The following is a 22,534-nucleotide window of genomic DNA, read 5'->3' as shown; positions in this document are numbered from 1 at the left end:
CCTTTGTTGATTTTCGTAAAGCGTTGATCGAGCTGCCCTGTAGGACATCCTGAGGATTCGCGGGATGCCCTCGAGGTTGCTGGATATCATGGCTGGCCTGTACACTGGAACTGTGAGTGCTGTGCAGAGTGGAGGCAGAACCTCTGTTTTTCCCAGTTGATTCTGGGGTTCATCAAGGGTGTGTTCTTGCTCCTACTCTGTTCAATGCTTGTATGGACTGGTTGCTGGGCAAGGTCGTAGGGTCCAGCAGCTGTGGGGCATCTGTTGGTGAAGAAAGATTCACAGATCTTGACTTCGCTGATCTTCCTGTCTTGCTATATGGTTGCGAGACATGGACGCTATCCAGTGACCTGAGACAAAGACTGGACTCCTTTGGTACGGTGTCTCTCCGGAAAATCCTTGGGCACCGTTGGCTTGACTTTGTATAGAATGAGCGGTTGCTCATGGAGTCCCAAATGAGGCACATTGTCTGCATTGTGAGGGGTGCGTCAGTTACGGCACTACGGCCAAGTGGCACATTTTCCCCGAGGGTGATCCAGCTCATAAGATCCTCATTGTTTGGGACCCGAGTGGCTGGATCAGGCCAAGGGGTCGCCCACGTAACATCTGGCTGCGACAGATAGAGGGTCGTTTCCGGAGGGTGGGACTGTGTCTGCCTGGGGGGTTGCCAACCTGGATCCCGAGTTGTTTCATCGTGTAGTGGGTGCGGCAACGCACTGCACCACTGCATACTCCCCAACTTGACTTGACTTGACTTATGCAAGAGTCATTAAGCATTTTGTGCTTGGCAGACATAATGAGGGCAAAAAAGTAAAATTATTATTAAAATAAAATATTGCGGGGAGGGGAGGATTTCTTCACTCGCTTCTTTGTACATTACTGGAAAATAAACCATTGTCTGTCCCTGCACATTCATGTACCTTAGAAGGAACATTGGTACCCTGTGGTGCAAGACTGTAGCACTAGTCACCGTGCTATTCTCTTTGCAATATATAAACAGTCTATGGTTTGTGAATTTACATTTTATGTTTGATTTTGTAGACTTTTGGTTTCTTAAGGTATTTCTACAGTTTGTCGCACAACTCTCAATGCAAAGGACAAAATTAGAAACAACACAGACACTCGGTCAACTTCCATAGATAAAAGGTGCAGGTGAATTATTAAATGTAGATTAACATTAAGACAGCAATTTAAACATATACAGTACCTCTTCTGGAGCATAGCAGTGAGCACTTAGACTCAGGGGGAGGCTCCCTTCTGGAGGACCGGCGGTTGTACTCAGGAGGTCGGGTCGTTGAATGTCTTGTGTTAAAATATGGTTGAGATGACCTTGTATTGTAAAGATAAAACAAAAACAGTATTGTTAGTCCATCCATCCATCCATTATCCAACCCACTATATCCTAACTACAGGGTCAGTTATTTTATTTTTTAAGACAATTAAAAAATTTCTCAACTTGTAATACATCATTCCAATTACTAAATTTGATTGCATGCTTGTTAAGCATGTTTTACATTTTAGCCAAATGCTGGTCCATCAGGTCATTGTGAAACAAATCAACTAAATTACTTCAACTACATATTCAAATGTATGTTTGGAATCTTATTAAAAAAAATAAATAAATAATGAACATTAATTTCTAGGCAAAATGGTGGTGTAATAGTTCTTTGCTTCACAGATCCAGAAGACCAAGTTTTTAACCTCAATAAAAGACCATTTCCCATGTTTAGTTGAATGTTCTCTCTCCATTGATATGTTTTTCAGACATTCTTGTTTCTATCCACATTCCAATACCAAGCACATTAGCTTATTATTACCTCCATACTGGCTCAATATGGGTGGACGTAGTTGTGTGTTAGGGTGTGTCCTGTGATAGACTGGTGCCCTTAATGGGCAGTTTTACACTTTTTAATTGGTGCTACCAAAATAGGCTTTACTCAAATCCTGACATAGAATTGGCAAGTTCCAGCAATAAATTAAGAAATACTAATGTCTATTCTATTTATGGGAATCAGAAATATCAATGAGTCATTTTACATTCACCTTGAGCAAAGACACATAGAATGAGGGGTGGGGAACTTGCATGCCTTTGAAAAGAGGCGCCCACCTGCACTCTTAAAAAATAAAGGTGCCAAAGTGGTTCTTCAGACAAATGCCATAAGGAAACCATTTTTGCTTCCCAAAGGAATAATCCAGAAGGAGGTTCCAGGGAGAACTTTTATCTAGTTAGATTCGAAACAGACTCCATAAATAGCCAAAAAACAGATAATAGGCTTGTTAATGCTAATCAGATTATGATTTTAAAGGAACTTTTAGCATAAAGTTGTAGTGGTGCCACATAGACGGTTTAATTTGTTCATAGGTATGTCCTATTTGCTATTTGTTGAATGTCAAAAAACAGCACTGGTCACGCAGATTCCCGTTTGTAAATATTGGGTCTGTGCCTTTAAACAGGTATGCACAGATGTGGAGAGGATTAAGGGATTTGTGGTTTGCAGGCACTGTACCCATAAAACTGGAAGAGAAGGATGCGGTAGGAATTTTGATTTGTTCATTTTTCAATTGACTTCATCTTCAGCAGCAGCTAAACCCTTTTACCATTGGACATCATAGCAGAGGAGGACTGTGTGCTGCCACCAAGTTTAGGATGGTGGTGTGTTCCTTCTTTCCCCCAATCCAGTCCACTGATGCTCTTTGTGCTCTCATGCACCTCAAAAGACCATTTATCTTCTGGACTCTGGTGGTAGGGCTGTGTTCTCTATTCATGTTCCAGGAAGCAGTTTACTAAAGGAGAGTAATCTGCAGCGTCTATCCATCCGTGATTGCACTTCAAGATCCACCTTTATCACCTACCATAAAGACTTTTTTTTCTGGACTGTAAATATCATTGGGGTTAGTTTGTGGTGTTCATTTTGTACTTTTGTCATCATCTTTCTTTGTTGTGTCTGTAATTAGTAATTGTAGTAAATAAGGAATATAAATATATATTTGTTGCTGAATATATTTAATCTATTTGGAGATTTTTTCTGGTGTGTTGTTAATATGAAATACTGTAGGGCTTGGGTGTTGGCCTGATTCTATCTGTCCCTCATTGTAAAAGCGTAGCAGCTCCATTACTACGCAAATCTGGTGGCAACATCCACGCTCTCCTAGAGGTCAGGGTTTTCTACACAGTAACACAGGCTAAGTTCAGGTTTATTTGATCTGTTGTTATAACTGCTAGGTAGCCTACATTATATTAAACATTACTGCTCAATCCACATACTAGGAACTGATCCAAGAGAAAAGTCAAAAGAACCAAATTTAATTGCAAAGAACCCTTTCCAGAATGAAATAGTTCTTTGTCAAGAAATGGGTCTGTGAGGAACCACATAACCCAGTAAAGTCCCTTAAAAAAAAAAAAAAAAAAATTTTTTTAAGAGTGTGGCTCAATTCAGCCACCAGGTATAGCACACAAATATGCTGAGTGCTCACCAAATTATGTACAATGTTATTGGTTATTTTAAGGTGCACAAATAAAAGGAGTGAAAGGAAAGTTAAGCAGATAAATGAAGGTTACCTCCTATTCATAATCAAATACTGTTATAGCAGTCTAAGCTGTCAAGGTTTGACTTATTTAGGGAGAAATGGAGAGATTAGACTTTGAGTGATTTAGAGATGAACCATTATTAATCCTTGCAAAATAAAACAGGCCTTGTATATTAAAAATACCATGTGGCAGATGAGCAAACGTCTCTCCTGCAAAGAGAGAGCAGCTCCAAAGCAGACATCTCTCCAGGAGAGTGTAATGACATTTTTATTGTAACAGAAATGTGAAGCAGAACCTATTAATCCAGTCCCAGTGTATGAAAGCCAGTAACTTCAAAGAATTTATACACCAGCAAATCTGCATTTAATTTTTTTTAATTATAAAAAGGAAAAATAAAGGCATTATTTTAAGTCATCTGCTGCCACTCAGATTTAATGGTTCATCCCAGGTCACCCTCCAGCGGGCTAGTGGCATGTTTAATCACAGAGGTAAGCTCTGCCAGGGCACAATCCCTGAATTCTCACTCTTGTGTACATGTCTAAGGATTTTTTCAAGATTTACTCATTTTATCCATAGCTCCTTCTTTACCTGGTCTATTCCAGTGCAAGGTCTCTAACCAGAACTTATAAAATGACTCTAATGCCTAATTCTATTTCAAATGAGCAAAAGACCACAAGATTAACATGGACATGTAAAATAAGCCTTTAGTTTTATGGGATGTATCTTGTGCAACTATGTGCTATGTATATACTAAGGGAACATGCGTGGAGGAATGGCACAGAAAATCACGAAAACTCCACGTAATCTCTACATCTTTAAACTCATAAAACACCTTTTAGGCTTCAGTTCACATCATGTCAGGGTCTTTTTCCTTCCCAAACATCTTTAGAGTGTGCTAAAGGTCATCTTTATCTCAACTTTACAAGACCACAGAGTTACTCATTTGCTTCAGAAGAACAATACATTTGAACTTACACACTGTCAGCTGAGTATTGAAATATGATCTGAATCACCCAGGGGTATAGAAACCCCCAGACAAATAGCTGTCCAAACCTTTGTGACAAAGAGGGCAGCCTCCCAACCGATAGGCACACTGCCCACTGTACCATAAGGTATAAGTAGTCCATTTTATATGTGTAGGTTCACAAACATTTAAAGAACATGGGAGCTTCTTTCACTGGTAGCCATCAGATAAATGTGTTGGCTTCCATCAATTTTAGCTTCACGCAGTGTAGATATTTAACACATGGTATCCATAAGACGTATTGACTACAGACCTCACAATCCATCTCCCTAAACATTTTGGTAATTATTTGTTAATTTCTAATTTGTCTGATGAATAAAACTGACAGTGCTAGAGAATATGCAGAGTAAGTGCACTTCTTTGCAGAAGACTACCTAATATTAATGGTTTCTATGCTTACAATGTGTAAATACACAAAAAATTAAATGAGTATTAGACAATTATAAAGGTAACTGTACTGGGATCTTAAAATATGTTAAAAATATAGCAGACATGTTTAAACCAAATCCTGCATAAATCACAAATGGTAAAGAACATAATCGTTTGCTGATATCTATAGTGGGAGCACTGGTAGATCACACAGTGAGTGGGGACACCTCAGCCATGAGGCCACACTGCCTGCCTACTGAAAATTTTCTATCAAGGGAAGGGTAAATTAATTTTAAACAATCCTTAGAATTTCCTTTTTGTCTAATATGTGTATAAAAATACAAGGTTTTAAGCATGACATTAATCAACTGGACAGTAATACTACTTAATGAATTTGCCTGCGGAAGTTTCCTGTATAACATTCGTCAATGTCTGTTGTTGACCTAACCATGCAAAACTCAAATATTTTGTATTTATGTATCTAGGCATTCATTGCCCTACTGTTTGCCTAATTAATTGAATTGCCTGTAGCTAGAGCCTATTTCAGCATCACTAGGCACAAGGCAGGATTAGTCCTTCAATTACAAACCCAGCAATGGTGATAGAAATAAAATAAATTCAAGGGACACATTATTAGGTATAGTATACCATCCTGTTAAAGCAAATACAGGGCTTGTCTGATTAAAAGTAGTACAAATGCAACTTCTTATATATAGCAAACAGAGTTTAACTGTTGTCTGACCAAACATTAGAATTCACAAGACACAAAATCCAGGCAATTTTAACAATGGTATGTTTCTTGATGCCAGATGTGGTGGTTCCAACATATCAGAAACTACACTTCTGGGATTTTCACAAAGTACAGAGGATGCTGCAATGAACACAAAAGCCCCAAATATCTATAAAGGACAATGTAGAGGTTGACAACACCTTTTAATAAGAGAGATTACAGGGGCACAAGTAGACTTCTTCACTGCCAGATCTAAACACTAGCATAGAACTGCACATGTACTGAAGTGAGTTTAGCTGCAGGTGGAAAGAGAAAGACAGAGACACACACACACACACACACACACACACACACACACACACAGGGGCTCAAGAATGAATTAAGCCAGTTCTGTCTTTATTATTTTCTTGATTTTAACACACAGTAATTACTGAATCTATTTCTTGTTGGATTGATTTTAATTTCCACATCCTCTGGTTTTACAGATTACACTGCAATTTGACATGGTTTAACTTTCAATTTGTTTTGAATAAATGCACTGTGCACTTTGCAACATATCTTGTTGTTTATGTTATCATTTTTTTGGTTATTACTATCGATGTTCCAGGAGATAGAAGATGCCAAGGCTGCAGACACCTGGGGCATCACATTTGGTCATATTAGAATATAAGGGATATACAATCCTGCTGTGCTTAACTAATTATTTAAATCCTTGGCTTATCAATTTTAACTAAATCTGTCAACTAGATATCATTGTGAAGTAGTAACATATGTGGACAGATACATCCGGCACACAACTGAAAATGTCCAGAAAAGAGAGCATCATTATAAAATGTAAAAAACTGAAAATATGCCCTTCCCTAGTCTCTCATGTTCCTATATCATTTTATCAAATGAGAATGCAAAAATGCAGCAGCAACTAAGCAAGAGCAATTTCTAATGAGCATATGAGTTGAAATACCCTCTGTTCGTTCGCCAACCCCCATGAGGGAATCGTGCTGTGCTTCTGGATAAACAAGAATATCAACTTTGTCTTTGATATCGCCGTCTTTCGAAACTATTATCGCTGACAATTCGTCACATGTTGGTTTATTATATATGCGATAAGAGTGATCTTTCAGATTCATATAGAAATCCAAGAAAACTTCTTTGTGCATGTTTTTCAGATAAATTTCATGTAAAGTAAGATACTTTTGGATGTATGGAATTGTATCCATTATTGGCTGTAGAATTTCTAATATGTCCGATTGTTTAACTCTTTCGATTCTATGTTGCATCACTTCTCTGTGATCATAAATATACACCTGACCGAGCAGTGCCTGGTTGTCTCCACACATACCGCTTAGAATTAAGTCTAAAAAGTTCTATCTTGGTCTCATCAGACCAGAGAATCTTATTTCTCACCATCTCACAGTCCTTCAGGTGTCTTTTAGCAAACTCCATGCGGGCTGTCATGTGTCTTGCACTGAGGTATGTATGGAGACAACCAGGCAGTGCTCATCACTTGTCCAATACTGTCCCCACAGTGAAGCATGGCGGTGGCAGCATCATGCTGTGGGGGTGTTTTTCAGCTGCAGGGACAGGTCGACTGGTTGCAATCGAGGGAAAGATGAATGCGGCCAAGTACAGGGATATCCTGGACAAAAACCTTCTCCAGAGTGCTAAGGACCTCAGACTGGGCCGAAGGTTTACCTTCCAACAAGACAATGACCCTAAGCACACAGCTAAAATAACGAAGGAGTGGCTTCACAACAACTCTGTGACTGTTCTTGAATGGCCCAGCCAGAGCCCTGACTTAAACCCAATTGAGCATCTCTGGAGAGACCTAAAAATGGCTGTCCACCAACGTTTACCATCCAACCTGACAGAACTGGAGAGGATCTGCAAGGAGGAATGGCAGAGGATCCCCAAATCCAGGTGTGAAAAACTTGTTGCATCTTTCCCAAGAAGACTCATGGCTGTATTAGCTCAAAAGGGTGCTTCTACTAAATACTGAGCAAAGGGTCTGAATACTTAGAAAAACTGAAATATCACATGGTCCTTTTTTAATAAATCTGCAACAATTTCAAAAATTCTTTTTTTTGTCTGTCAGTATGGGGTGCTGTGTGTACATTAATGAGGGAAAAAATTAATTTAAATGATTTTAGCAAATGGCTGCAATATGACAGAGTGAAAAATTGAAGGGGGTCTGAATACTTTCCGTACCCACTGTATATAATGGCATTGACTCTTCAAACCATTATTGAATTTTTAACTTTTGAAAATTTATTTTTATAGTTGATGTTGGGTGAAACCAACATGATTTGGATTGTGATTGTTTAGATTTTAATGCAGCTACAATCCCTTTAAAAACAGTGTGCTATACACTTAGACATTCAAGACACTGACCTTTTCTTCTTGTGTTTTTTTCTAACAATGATTGAGTTTTTCACTTAAATATCTCTCTATTATAAAAAAAATCCTGGAGAGAAACAGTAGGGCGTCGAGACGTGATCTTCACGTTAAGATCACGGAAGACAGTTAAAAGACCCGCGAGGACCTTAAACATGAGACATTGTGCTAAGAGATTGACCCAGGACCGTCTCGCGATGACGTAGAACAGGGGTCTCCAAACTACGGCCCGTGGGCCAGATGCGGCCCGCGAGGCCCTCTCATCCGGCCCGTGGAGACTTTTTTAATCTACGGAAAAAAATTACGGAAATTTACGTGTATCCTGCCAAGATCAGCCGCCGCTTACGTGGACGTTACGTTTTTACCGAATTAAAATAGAGGCGCGCAGTAGCATGTTATGTTTTTCAACCAATCACTACATTGCAAAACCTTATTCGCTGCTTACTTTTTCTACTTCTGTTCACAGTCAATGAGATGATATAACGCCATCTAGTGGCAGAGTTTTTAAATGGTTTGCTGCTTGTTCAAGACTTGATTATTTTGATCACAGTTTGCCAGGTGCGGTTGACTGCTGCGATGAGGAGGTGTTGGTGTCAGTTAGTGTCTAATTGCGAAACATGTTGCACTCTATTTTATTTAGTGATAATTTCCTTCGCGTAATTACTTACCAGTGTATATAACGTATTGGGAATGTCGTTAGTTTAACAAGAATTTTCTGAATATTCTGAAGAGGAAACATTAAAAGCAACAATCTCTCTACCATAAGTGGATATATTTGCAGACTATATTCAGGTAAGTTTAACTTAAGAAATCATAAGAATTTTTAAAAATTGTTTCGGGTCATTTGCAGCTATAATTGCGACGAAATTAGTTCGCATAATCAGGTTTTTTGAGCGATATTGTGTGCAAGATACTTTCAGTTTCACTATTTATTCATGTTGAAGTCACTTTATTTTAGTGACCAACAATGGCCGAGAAGAGGAAAAGAAAAATAGACGATGAGTGTCCACAATTTCAAGAAGAATGGAGTTTGAAATACTTCATCAAATCCGGCAAGAAAGCATTGTGTGTGATTTGCAACGAAACCGTGGCTGTGATGAAAGAATACAACCTGCGTTCATTGAAGCAAACATCAGGAGAAATATGCACAGTTGGAGGGTAAAGTTTGTGCCGAAAAATTTTCTAAATTACAATATCAACTCACATCTCAGAGGGCATTGTTCAGTAAATCCTCAAATGAAAATGAATCCTTAACTAAGGCCAGTTATAAAGTTGCCTACGTCCTGGCTAAAACTGGCAAACCGTTTACAGATGGTGAAGTAGTGAAGGAATGTTTGTTGGAGGTGGCCGAGGAAATTTGCCCAATTTAAAAATGTAACTTTGGGTGCAAATACCATTGCCTGCCGTGTTGCAGACATGGGTGAAAACATTGTGACTCAAATAGCGAAAAATGCAAGCAAGTTTCGCCATTTTTCAATTGCAATGGATGAATCGCTGGACAGCTGTTCCACCTCTCAACTGCTTGTGTTCATTAGAGGTGTGGATGAAGACATGAACATAACACAAGAGCTGGCTTCCCTACATAGCATGTATGGCACGGTTACCAGAGAGGATATATTCAATGAATTGAAAAAAACATTTGCTGATTATAACTTGGACTAGACTAACCTCAGTTGCCTGACTGTTGATGGAGGAAAGAACATGAGTGGCATAAAGAAAGGCTTGGTTGGACAAGTGAAGCAGATGTGTAATGAGAAAAACATTCCACAACCAATGTTCCTGCACTGTATTATTCACCAGCAAGCTTTGTGTGCTAAATATGTGGACATTAGCAGTGTACTGAATCCTGTGGTGAAGATGGTCAATTTAATAAGGTCACATGGGCTCAACCATAGACAGTTCAGAGACATGTTGAAAGATACTGACACAGAATCGCAAGATTTACCATATTACACAGCAGTAAGATGGCTAAGTTGTGAGAAAGTTATGAGCAGAGTATTTGAATTAAGAAAGGAAATAGGTGACTTCCTGGAAAGTAAAGGCAAGCCACAGCCATTACTATCTGATGAAGAGTGGGTATGGAAATTGGCCTTTGCTGCAGACATAACTAGTCATTTAAATTTTCTGAACCTAAAACTACAAGGAGAGAAAAATCTAGTTTCTGATCTATACACCCACCTAAAGGCCTTCAGATCTAAACTTGTCTTGTTTTTGGAACAAGTACAGGCCAACAACTTGACACACTTTCAGCAGTGCAAGGTCTTCATGGCTGAAGCAACAGCTGAGTTCCCCATGTCATTTGCATGCAAGATCATCAAAGACCTCCAGCTGCAGTTTCAGGAGCAGTTTTCTGACTTGGATTCAAAGGCAGAAGAAGTGAGACTGTTTCAAAACCCATTTGAAGCAGATGCGGCCAGTTGCCCAGATGAACTGCAGCTGGAGGTCATTGAGTTGCAAGCAAATGACTTCCTTCGGGACAAGTTCAAAGAAGGACTGGTGGGTTTTTACCAGTTTTTGCCCAAGGAAGACTTTCCTAATGCCAAAACTTTTGCATCAAGGTACCTTTCAATCTTTGGAACAACATACTTGTGTGAACAAACATTTTCAAGAATGAAATACGTGAAGAACAATTTGAGAACAAACTTGTCTGATGATAATCTCAGGTCACTGTTGATGTTAGGGACATCAAATCTAAAGCCAGAAATGTCTGATATTTTGGCATCCAGCTAACAATTTCACCATTCCCACTAATACAGGTGTTCATGTGTAGTGTGTCAATGTGTTATTAAATAATAACTGAATAAAATAATATTAAATAAATAATTAAAAACAACATCTATGTTTTGATTCTTTTTTATTTGGACCTTGAGTGTGTAGTCGGCCCCTAAACTGCTGTTTGATAGTTAATGCGGCCCTCGGGCTGAAAAGTTTGAAGACCCCCTGACGTAGAGCATGAGATTCTTGCAAGACATGCCCTACTGACAATATCAAATAAGACAACGGGGCTGTTGTGATGTGAGATTTTACATATAACTTGATAAATATTTTGTATGTCTTTATTTGTAATTTAGGCAAAACAATGTAATTTAGTGTTTACAGAAGCCATCTTAGTTGGCACATCACACCATCTCCGCTCTTCTACCATCACCAGTATCACTTTCTCTGGCCAAAACATCCCCCTTTCCACATCTGTCACAAATTTGGGTGTTAAAATGGACCCTCAACTCACCTTTGACACCCACATCAAACACCTCTGTAAGTCTTCTTTCTACCACCTCAAGAACATTGCTAAACTCCGCCCAACACTCACCCCGGCAGATGCAGAGAAGCTCGCCCATGCCTTTGTCTCCTCCAGGCTGGATTACTGTAATGCGCTCCTCATCGGGATTCCTGGCAAGAGTATCCAGAGACTCCAGTATATTCAGGATCCTGATGAGGGTGCGAAAGCATGACCATATCACCCCAATCCTGAAAACCCTTCACTGGCTACCTGTCCCACTCAGAATAGAGTACAAGGTCTCTCTCCTCACCCATCAGTGCATTTATGGACATGCCCCCCTTTACTTACAGAAACTCCTTACCCCTCATACCTCCTCACGCACCCTCCGTTCTGTACACACTAACACTCTCCAAGTCCCTAGAACCAAGCTTCGCAGTATGGGTGATAGGGCTTTTTTCATCTGTGGCGCTGAGGCTGTGGAACACCCTCCCTGACTACCTGAGAGCCCCACAATCGACTGATGCTTTTAAACAAAATCTAAAAACTCATCTTTTTAGAAAGACATTTTGTTAAAGTATTTATAGCTTTTCTTGTTTTATTACTTTATTTTTACTTTGTAGCACTTTGAGATTGCTAAAATATGAAGTGCAATATAAATAAAAATTATTATTATGTAGAAGTATCTCTCTCTTACTAACCAACATCTGAAAGAAGCATCTCTTGCTAACCTGTGATGATGAAGACAACACAATGAAGAGCACAGTTTAGCAGCCATTTTGAACAGACATGTGGCTGAAAGCTGAGCACCAATGATGCCTTAACTAGAGACATTTTAAGTAACTACAAGTCTGTGTGCCACCTGAACTACATATCACCATTTAATCAGGTTGTATGGTTGCCAATATTGAAATGTACTTTGCATTTTGTTATTATTTATGAATATTAGCAGTAATACATTATTTTGTGTGTAACTTAACTTCTGCTTATCTTTTTACTACATCTAATTGCCTGAGGTTATAGATATAGAAGGGAAGGTGGGGATAAGTTATATACAATAATACCTTATAAACAGTGGTAAGTCTGTGAGATTAGGCATTCTAAGGCTACATATTAATAATGCAATAGGGGAAAGTAGAGCAATATATATTACTCTACCAAGACAAAACAATTGGCGTAGCCGGCAGGATTTCACCCATGGTGAAAGTTAGGGAAATAGTAACCAGATCGGACTGGAACCCTAAAACATGGGTGGGTGACTTACCCGAGACAGATGGGTGCTCAGAAAAAGAGTGGGAATGTGAGTGCGAGGAAATGGAGAGAGATAAAAGGAAGGGAAAACAGCAAGGATGTTTTTTTCCATTATTATTCTCCACTGCACCACAATCTCCAGATAATTCTGAGTTCTGTCCAGTACTTAAAGTACATGCTGCACTTATAGATATTTCACCACTGTTAAGAAAGGTAACCAGTGCTGCATTGAAATTTGATTTGGGACAAAGAAATCAGATAGAAGGCAGAGAAGCTGGGGAGTGTGAATGGCAATTGTTGACTAGAGGGCATGAAATGGATAATGGCCTATTGGTACAGAGTAAAGAAAGTGTGGAATTAAAACAAAGAACAATGGAAATTAAGGGAATTCAAGTGTTTATTTGTGAAAGGTCTGAAAGTACTAGTGCAAGAATGACTGAGTTGGAAAAAAAGTGTACCAGTTTAGGAGTTGGTTTGAATGAAACAGGACAAGCCAAAGAACAAAGGATGGGGGATGGTGCAGCAAGAAGGTTTCCAAGCTCTGGCAGCAAGTCAGGAATGCACAGGGGTGTTAAAGTCCTAACAGCTGTGCTGGGGCCAGCAGTAATTAAAAAAAGCACACACACTTAGGTTCAGTAATTCGAAACCTGACTGACCAGTTGTTTAAAAAGACAGCCTATGAATCTCCCTGTAATAAAATGGAGAAAAGTGAGCTGGTCTTTAGTAATGAACACAGGTCAGTTTTAGAAGAGATGCTGGATTTAGCACTGGGATTCTGGAGAGGTTTTTGCCCACACTTTCAAGTAGCAGTTACCATAAAAAAAAAAGGACACAAAGGCAATGAAAAAAATAGAAGGGTAGCGCAGGAAGACAGGAAAGGGAAAATAGTTATTTATGCTTCAATTTTCTGGCCTTTTGTAATAGTGCTACTTCTATTGTAAGGTTTTACGGACTTTGGGTTTGTGCAGGTAATAAATAGTGAAGGCAATTAGCAGAGTAAAATCCATGCAGGAGATTGGGTTACCATTAGCACATTGGAGCAGAGTGGTAGTATGGCCAAGCTGTTCCAATGAATGCCTGGAAGCAAAGTTTGAGTTTTGGCACCAGGTCGACAACCAAGAAAATGAGATGGACAGAAACTGCTTTGTCACCTTCCATTTTGCTGACCTGCCTACATAGCGGAATGGATAAACAGCGGAAAAGACCAAAGGCAAAGACTAAAAACAAAGACAAGAACAAGAACTGAAGAGACAGCAAGAAAAAGACACTTACTGGGATTTAAGTGAGTAACAAGTCCATAAGTCATGCAATAATAAGTCTAGTCAGAATAGCTATAGTTTAAAAGGAAAGGTTTATTCATTACTGCAGCAAATTTATATTCCAAGGAGTGGAAACTGAATAAACCAGTTAGGAATGCTAAAATAAGGGGATTAATTTTGGGTTCATAAAGTATACATTCTGGGTATTAAGTGGGATAATTAATATAATTAATACTATTATTAAGGAAAATGTATACTAAGAAAATTGGTGAACATTTCAGGAAAGCAGGTGCAGCTGGTACATTTGCAAGTCATATGGGCTCCAATGTTTAGGTATAGTCTAATTGGGAAAATACGGAAGCCCTGCTGAGGTTGTCAGCTGTGGTACAAGCAGAGGACCAGTGGGCCAATTCTGAACTGAGGTGTTTAGCACAACGAGTACGCATATGATGAGCAAACAACTCTAGGGGTGGCCTACAGGGGGAATGATGAGTTGCATAGCTGTGATGTCTCATGGTGGTGATGCCAGCCTTTACTGGTAAAGGCTGATGGCAGTCAAGAGTTGCACTATGGATAGAAAAGCACAAGAGGCAATTAAATCAACCCCAAATGTGTGAAGAGGGGCCACAAAGGTTGGTTTGTGAACAGCTTATGCAGTGGCACATGTGCTCTCATTTGGGCAGAAGTGGTTGTACTGGCACCTGTGGCATGTTACCTTTCAAATTGTGATATTAATTGAACAGCTGCATATGCTTAAACAGATAGTTTGGGACAAGGGTCTAATTAGCAGGTAGACACAAAACCAGGTCAGTTTAAGGAATTCACACAACAGACTAAATTGCAGTGGGCTAGTTTAGTGGAATGCGGTGGGTTGGCACCCTGCCCGGGATTGGTTCCTGACATGTGCCCTATGTTGGCTGGGAATTGCTCCAGCAGACCCCCGTGACCCTGTGTTCAGATTCAGCGGGTTGGAAAATGGATGGATGGATGGAAAGTTTAGTGGAAGGTGTGGACTTGTCTCATTTTGAACCACCAGATCTGATGACATATGAAGACTGCAGAAAGCTAAACAAACAGTTGAAGCAAGCCGGAGCAGATACAAGTCATCAGAAGCGCATCCAAGTTCTTCAGATTGTCTTTGAAATAAAGAACATATGTAATGGACAAACGGTCATGGACAACTTTTAACACTGGGAGAGCAAATACTGCAAATCAAAGCACAAGTTATGCAACAGACTCTTTAAACAATTAAGACTGTTTATAAAGACATTGTACAAAACATTCATCGGGGTGGAGTGTTGTGATGTGAGATTTTGCATATAACTTGATAAATATTTTGTATGTATTTGTAATTTAGGCAGAGCAATGTAATTTAGTGTCCCCCCCCCCCCCCCCTCCCCCTTAGAAATGGGTCTGTTTGAATTTTACAACAAGATTTGGGGGATGTGTCTTAAACCAGTTTGCCAAGTGTTTCTTTGCTAAAGTTATTTCTACCCCCCACAAGTAGGCTAAGGTGTACTTTATCATATAGTTTGGGGGCAGGTGTTAAGATGTTCTATTCCCCCATTGGCCTAAGGTATGGCTGTTTGGAATTGGCTCATCTCAGAGGCCTTTAAGTACCATGATGTCCTATTGGCTGTAGGGGTTGGACAGAACATCTATAAATGTACGTGTTTAACCTCACAATCTCTCTCTTGCTAACCTGTGATGATATAGAAGTCTCTCTCTCTCTTACTAACCAACATCTGGAAGAAACATCTCTTGCTAACCTGTGATGATGAAGACAACACAATGAAGAGCACAGTTTAGCAGCCATTTTGAACAGACATGTGGCTGAAAGCTGAGCACCAATGATGCCTTATCTAGAGACATCTTAAGTAACTACAAGTCTGTGTGCCACCTGAACTACATATCACCATTTAATCAGGTTGTATGGTTGCCAATATTGAAATGTACTTTGCATTTTGTTATTATTTATGAATATTAGCAGTAATACATTATTTTATGTGTAACTTAACTACTGCTTGTCTTTTTACTACATCTAATTGCCTGAGGTTATAGATATAGAAGGGAAGGTGGGGATAAGTTATATACAATAATATCTTATAAACAGTGGTAAGTCTGTGAGATTAGGCATTCTAAGGCTACATAATAATACAATAGGGGAAAGTAGAGCAATATACAGTATATTACTCTACCAAGACAAAACAGGGGCAGCAAAACATTCAGTCATGTGAAGGATTTCAGCACACACAGATCCAGGGTCTCAGCGCATATAAAGCGTATAAGGACAATACGTTATAAATGAAACGTCGACAACTAAGTGAAGAAGAAAGCAGCGCAGAGAAAAGAGACTCGAAAGCGTTAGAGAGAAAAAAAGAGCAAAAAAGAAAAAATAATCTAGGTGCAAATTCAGAAAATAAGGAAAGTAATTATCAGCCCGTAACAAGTGGAATTGAAACAAAGCATGTCCAGTCGGGCTCAGAATTAAAAGACAGAGCAAAAGACAAAGTAGAACTTCATAAACACATTCACAAACATTGGCGCTATACACGTGCAGAGCAGATTATGGAAGCAGTGGAATTCGAAAGGCTCAAAAAAAAAAAAAAAAAACCCCTTTGCACGATACAAATGTGGACTAAGATAAAGAATATGAAAGTAGGAAAATTAGAAAGTATAAAAAAAATAAAGAAATTAAAGATCGCAGTAGCGCAAACAAACGGAAATTATTACTCGAAAAAGGGAAAAATCGCCACAGACAAGGTGTCATGGGGGAAAAAAAAAAAAAAAAAAGAAAAGCAGGACAAAGCAAGGTCAGAAATAAAAGAGAGTAGAAAACAAAGTAGATAGATAGATAGAGAGATAGATAGACAGACTATTAATCCCAAGGGGAAATTCAACATAAAACGTTGATAAAGAGGTTACAAAACAAAGGGGCCAAACACATGCAGAGCAGGTTAGAGATAATGAAAACTGAAATTCAAAAGACTCAAAAAAAACATATGCGCGAAACGCATGCAGAGGAAGATACAGAATATGAAAGCAGAAAAAAACGTCCGTGTCAAAAAAAGAAATCGCATTAGCGCGAAAAAAAGAGAAATTATTACTCTGAGAAATAACTAAAAAGGAGAACAGATTTCGAATATATGGACACAGGTGATATGTCAGAAGTATGTACATATTGTAAGGCTTTGAAGTTTAAGTCAGAGAATTTCAAAAACTCACATGCATTTATTGGTTACTTTGCAAAAAAAAAAAAAAAAAACCTGCTGATGATGTAGATCGCTTTGTCTGTGCTGAAATTTCAAACAGAGAAACCTATCCTGAATTATGGTACAAAGTCATTAAAACACATGTCTCACTGACCTCATTTAAAAGATTCAGCACGTTGGGACTCAAAAGATTCCAAATATTGTTTTTAAAGAAGTTCTGAAATAAAAGTGAAACTAATGAAATAGCAACACTTCAAAAAAAAAAAAAAAATCTTAAAAGTGTGTTTCCAGAAAACCTAACACTCAGTCCTAAAGACCCCCTGCGGCTATGACTGTTGTGTTTTTAATTGGACTAATAGTCTAATTGAGTGAGCTGTTATTTCTCAATTTCTGTATTTTGGGGTCAAAGTAGACATTACAAACCTACGTTTGGCAAATTTTTATTAAAATGTACTAATCAGTTATATGGGGATTTACTTTTTAACAATACTAGGGGGCTTCGCTCACCAACCCCCGCCATGTTTGGTTTTTTATTAAGATTTTTAAATTAAGATTTTTTTTCTTTGAATTGTTGCTATTTCATTAGTTTCACTTTTATTTCAGAACTTCTGTAAAAACAATATTTGTAATCTTGTGAGTCCCAATATGCTGAATCTTTTTAATGAGGTCAGGACAGGTTTCTCTGTTTGGAATCTCAGCACAGACAAAACAATCTACATCATCAGCAGTTAATTTTTTACTTTGTAAAAAAAAAAAAAAAAAAAAATTAAGTCGAGTTCTGCATTGGACTCCTGTCTGTAAAGTTGTGCTATTTTCCTCTCACACTTCCAAAAGTACATGGGGTTATCAAGGTGATACCCCAGCTTTTGTCTAGGTTTTTGTACAAGGCCTAGACAGAACATTTTTGACTCCTGGGGTAAATTTAGCTTTTTAAATAAGCAGACATAAATATATATATACACATGAACAAAGTAACCAATAAATGCATGTGTGGTAAACTCCGTTTTTGAAATTCTCAAGATTCTTTATTTGTCACATGCATAGTTATACAGGACAACACGCAGTGAAATGCATCCTGATCCACTTATCAAAAACTGTGCAAAGTTAGAAGAATATCAGTTAGATTAACAAAAAGTCATAGATTGAAAGATAACAGTATAGTAGAACATAAGTAAAATTATGTGAATAAAGCAGAATTAAGTGTTAAGGTGCAATAGTGTAGTAATTATTGTGCAAAACCAAAGTTAGACTGGTGCATAGTTAAATGAGGCAGTTTGTTTGTTTGCGCTACTGCGATCTTTACTTTCTTTTTTTATATTTTCTAATTTTCCTACTTTCATATCCTTTAACTTTCTCCACATGTGTATAGCGCCGTTTTTTTTTTTGAGCCTTTCTAATTTCACTGGTTTCATAGTCTCTAACCTGCTCTGCATGTGTTTAGCGCCAGCGTTTGTAAACATCTTTATGAAGTTCTACTTTCTTTTACTCATTGTCTTTTAATTCTGAGCCGGATTGGACGTGCTTTTTTTTCAATTGCACTTGTTCCCGGCTGATAATTACTTTCCTTATTTTCTGAATTTGCACCTCGATTAATCTTTTTTGCTCTTTTTTCTGTCCAACGCATTTGAGTCTCTCTTCTCTGCGCTGCTTTCTTCTTCACTTAGATGTCGACATTTAAATTTATAACGTACTGTCTTTATACGCTTTATATGCACGGAGAGCCCTGGATCTGTGTGTGCTCAAATCCTTCACAAGACTGAATGTTTTGCTGCCTATTGTCCTATTTGATAGATTGTAAGTAGGGCGTGCCTTTGGTCTCGCGCGTCTTTAAAATGTCTTCCGAGAAGATCACATATCGTAGACTTGCTTTTTGCTTTCCAGGACAGGATTTCTTTTTATAATAGATTATATTCCCGATTTTTATTCTGCTTTTCCAGATGTTCTGGTTATTTATTTGATTATTTACTAATTTGTGGTCCCGACGCAACTTTTAATCATTCAGTGTTCTTTGCCCAGATTCCTGCTCTGCTTATTTTTAATTGTCTTTATTAGGATATAGTAAAGGGTGCAATCTACACAGAAAAATGGCAAAATAATATGAAAGAAACTATTACTAGTTACTATTATTATCTCAGTTACAATCCCTTACTTTTTGTTTTCATTATGTATTTTTGATTTAGTTTTTTTGTGCATCAGTCTGTGGGAAAGTATTTATTGGGCTCTGCCAGAGAATTGCTGAAAGTTTAACTCACCTGTTGATTTCCAACCTAGGGGATGAAGGATGAAGGTCCTAGTTAAATACCTACGAATATATGTACCAAAACAATACTCTCTAAAAGTTACAAAAAGTATTAGCACACATTGGCAGGAGTCAGGACATCATGGAGCACCACAGTTGCTGAATTGCTATGCACTGGGATTTATGAATTTCAGGCTTCTATACCCTTGCACCCTCCAAACCTCTACAAACTCCAGTAACATCTAAACAAGGTAATAGCCACAGTACCTTTGCTAATATCTGCATTTATCTCTGTCATCTTTATTATGGTGTCCTAACAGAGACTGATTGATTATGGACTAAAATTATAATTTGAGTCAGGATTGTTTTATTACTGTTTTGGTTATTTTGTTGCCATTTCGGCATTGTGGTGGCAACAAAGGCAGAACAATCGTTCAACAAGGCATTTTCCAGTATTCATTCTGGTCTATCATACAAGTAACTCTCCCTGCTGGATACACTCATTATATTACATTATTATTATATTAGTGTTTATTCTTTTAAAAGGTAGTGTTGGGCATATATTTTATTGAGCAATAACTTCAATATATAATTTAAATTACAATAGCAAAAGCAATTGATGAACAATATGCTTTAGAGCAGACAGTTAATTACAGGAAAACAAAGGGCAATTAAGGTCAAAGGTAAAGGGTTCAAGATAGCCTCATACCTCTCACTAGCAGCAAATGACTGCCTGAATGATGAAGGATTTTCATTATAATGGTTTTGGGCGTCTCTGTAGCTCTGCTTGGTTTGCAGGGATTCATGGCTCTCAGAACGCCTTTGTGGATTTTGACTATTTTTCACATTCCTAGAATTAGACATTTTTCCCCCAGTTATTCTTCCAGATTGTACTTCCTCCTAGAAATGAAATATAAACAATTAAACAGTTCCCTTTGACAGACAATCTTAATGTGTACTTCCTGTACCAGAGCTCCAGTAACAGGACCAAACATTAAAAGCAACCTTTGCCCCTTCAAAAATATAAACAGCACATAAAAAGGATAAATTATTAACTGGAAAGCTGGTGATGCCCTTTACAAGAATAAAGTTCTTTAACTTCTGGAGATATTTCCAAAGTTCTTATTGCATTTGACTTGACTAAACAAGGCTTTTAATACTTGTAATCCAATGCTGTTTCTGCGCCAGTCCCTTGACTTTGTTAAGATTTATTTGTAGTTCTGCTTTTCTGTTGCTTTTGATGAACAATCAGCAGAACAATGCAAGTGTGAGTAAGGCAGGATCAAGCACGGGTCAAACACGTGCTGAAAGAATTTTCTCGATCCAAAAGGTTTGTTTTAAAAGGTTTAGTGAAAATTCAAAGCAAACAGTCCACACAAGAATAAAGAAAAAAGGTTGTTACACGCTTAAAATAAAAGGCAATACAATTGGAAAAAATGTCTCTTCTCTAAACATAGCTTTTCTTATCAAACTTCAGTCATTTCTATATTTAAAGATGCTTTACTTTGCCTTCAGTACGCTCTAAATGTACAGCACTGCACAATCACTAATACAGCATGCTAACGTTCATGCTATAGTGCATGTTAAGGCACGGTTTAAAATTGTGTGCCCTCCATATGCCTTACACTCAGCAAGTCAGGTCACTAACTGAGACTAATCTATAGTCAGAGAGACAAGAAATAGTTAGAATATACCAATTGAGTTCAGCTTGTGGGGGTTACAAGAACCTCCCATAAACTATGCACTAATATATAGGCAAACATTTAATATGACTTAAATAAGTAGCAAATGGCTCTTACACACTGGTTTTTATTAGGTTAAATTTATTCCAGGCAAAACAATAATGAGAAAGGAACAGGTTACTTTAAGCAAACAAGCAAGCATAAAAGAGACCTTCAGAAAGTATCCATAGAGCCCTAACAGTTGTGAAAAAATTACATTAAGATTTTTGTAATATTTAGCAGATAGGTATTATAAAGTTAATATCTGATTGAAACTGCCTACCAATTATATTAAAGGCAAAACAATATTCAGCCATTTCACTCAAACTGAATACACATCTCTCTCTCCTTTGTCAATACCACAAGCTGTAATTATTTACCACTGCATGAATAAACATGGCACATTGCAGGCTGTTGCCTGCTGGTAATTTTATTTCTATGTGACTTATTCTGTGACCTAAAAATCTACACTACCACCAAAACACACATCTATTTCACCTAGTGTTACTCTGAATAATGATGTTAGGAGCAATCTTATATCCAAAAGCTACCTGTGAGATGTGCAAATAATTTAAACCAAAGGGAGTGTGAGAAAGAGATTTTTAAAAATGTCTTTATTAAACAAGCCACCGTTTAAAAAAAAAAAAAAAAAAAAATGCCTTCACACTGTTCCAGTGTGGTGCTGGGGTGTCATTTGCTGCACACGGATCCCAATCTGGGTGGTTTGTTGTGTGGTGGGTGTGGCAGCACATGCTGCCAACCTTTATTAAAGAACAGTAACAATATTCATCATCAATCCATAACTAATTCTCAATTAACACATTAGCATAACACTTCCCCTGAACCTTACATGCATTTATAAGTATTTATGCATCAATGTTCATACAATAATATGCAAAATTATTTTAGTCTGCTTTTAACTAAAACCTTGAACATCTGTAAAAAAATCAGTATGGAAGGTGCAACATGCCTCTCCTCACCTAGTGCATTCCATCTTAAAAGGGGGTAAAAATCAAGCAGAACTCTATGCAGCTCTTTTAATTATGTGAATTGGGGGGGGAGTGAGCACACCAAAATCTGTGCCACAAAATAGAAGAAAGGAGGTTATTAATAATGAGCACACTTGTGCAAATGGAGAGCTTGCATAGCAGCCATTTCCATTGCTGCAGTCTGCTGTGAACCTGATCCTAAGGGATGCCTTAGACATGCAGGCAGAATGGTGGCTCTGAGGCTAGAGATCTGCACTGGCAATCGGAAGGTTGCCGGTTCGAATCCCGTAAATACCAATAGGGACTCTGCTGGGCCCTTGAGCAAGGCCCTTAACCTGCAATTGCTGAGCGCTTTGAGAAGCGAGAAAAGCGCTATATAAATGCAAAGTATTATTATTATTATTATTCCCCATCTAACCTGGTATTCTACATAAGACTGAAGTCTCTGGTTACTGTACATACACAATGTCCTTTGCCACTACACTGAAACAGTTAATTATACAAAGTTACAAAAAAATGTACTCTTTTCAAAGTGCTTTGCAGTGGCAGTGTCCAGTGTCCATATCCAAGGCACAACCTCTGCGAAAGGAACAAAAAGAAAAG

The 22,534-nt window shown here is 38.2% G+C and overlaps 1 protein-coding gene across 1 annotated transcript in view; it reads right to left on the bottom strand.

Annotated features, from left to right (window-relative positions):
• Positions 1–22,534, bottom strand: part of si:ch211-191a24.4 (uncharacterized protein LOC100150331 homolog) — a 91,579-nt gene that overhangs the window by 56,401 nt on the left and 12,644 nt on the right. Inside the window, exons 2-3 of the mRNA XM_028803857.2 lie at positions 19,931–20,121; positions 1,208–1,329 (exon numbers count right to left, since the gene is read on the bottom strand). Coding sequence (XP_028659690.2) covers positions 1,208–1,329; positions 19,931–20,085 — 277 coding nt within the window. The 5' untranslated portion in view covers positions 20,086–20,121. The remainder of the gene's footprint in view (positions 1–1,207; positions 1,330–19,930; positions 20,122–22,534) is intronic.

The sequence above is a fragment of the Erpetoichthys calabaricus genome, chromosome 6, assembly GCF_900747795.2.
Source record: "Erpetoichthys calabaricus chromosome 6, fErpCal1.3, whole genome shotgun sequence".
Lineage (NCBI taxonomy): Eukaryota > Metazoa > Chordata > Cladistia > Polypteriformes > Polypteridae > Erpetoichthys > Erpetoichthys calabaricus.
Note: the sequence above shows the minus strand (reverse complement) of the source record. Positions and strands in the feature narration are given on the sequence as shown.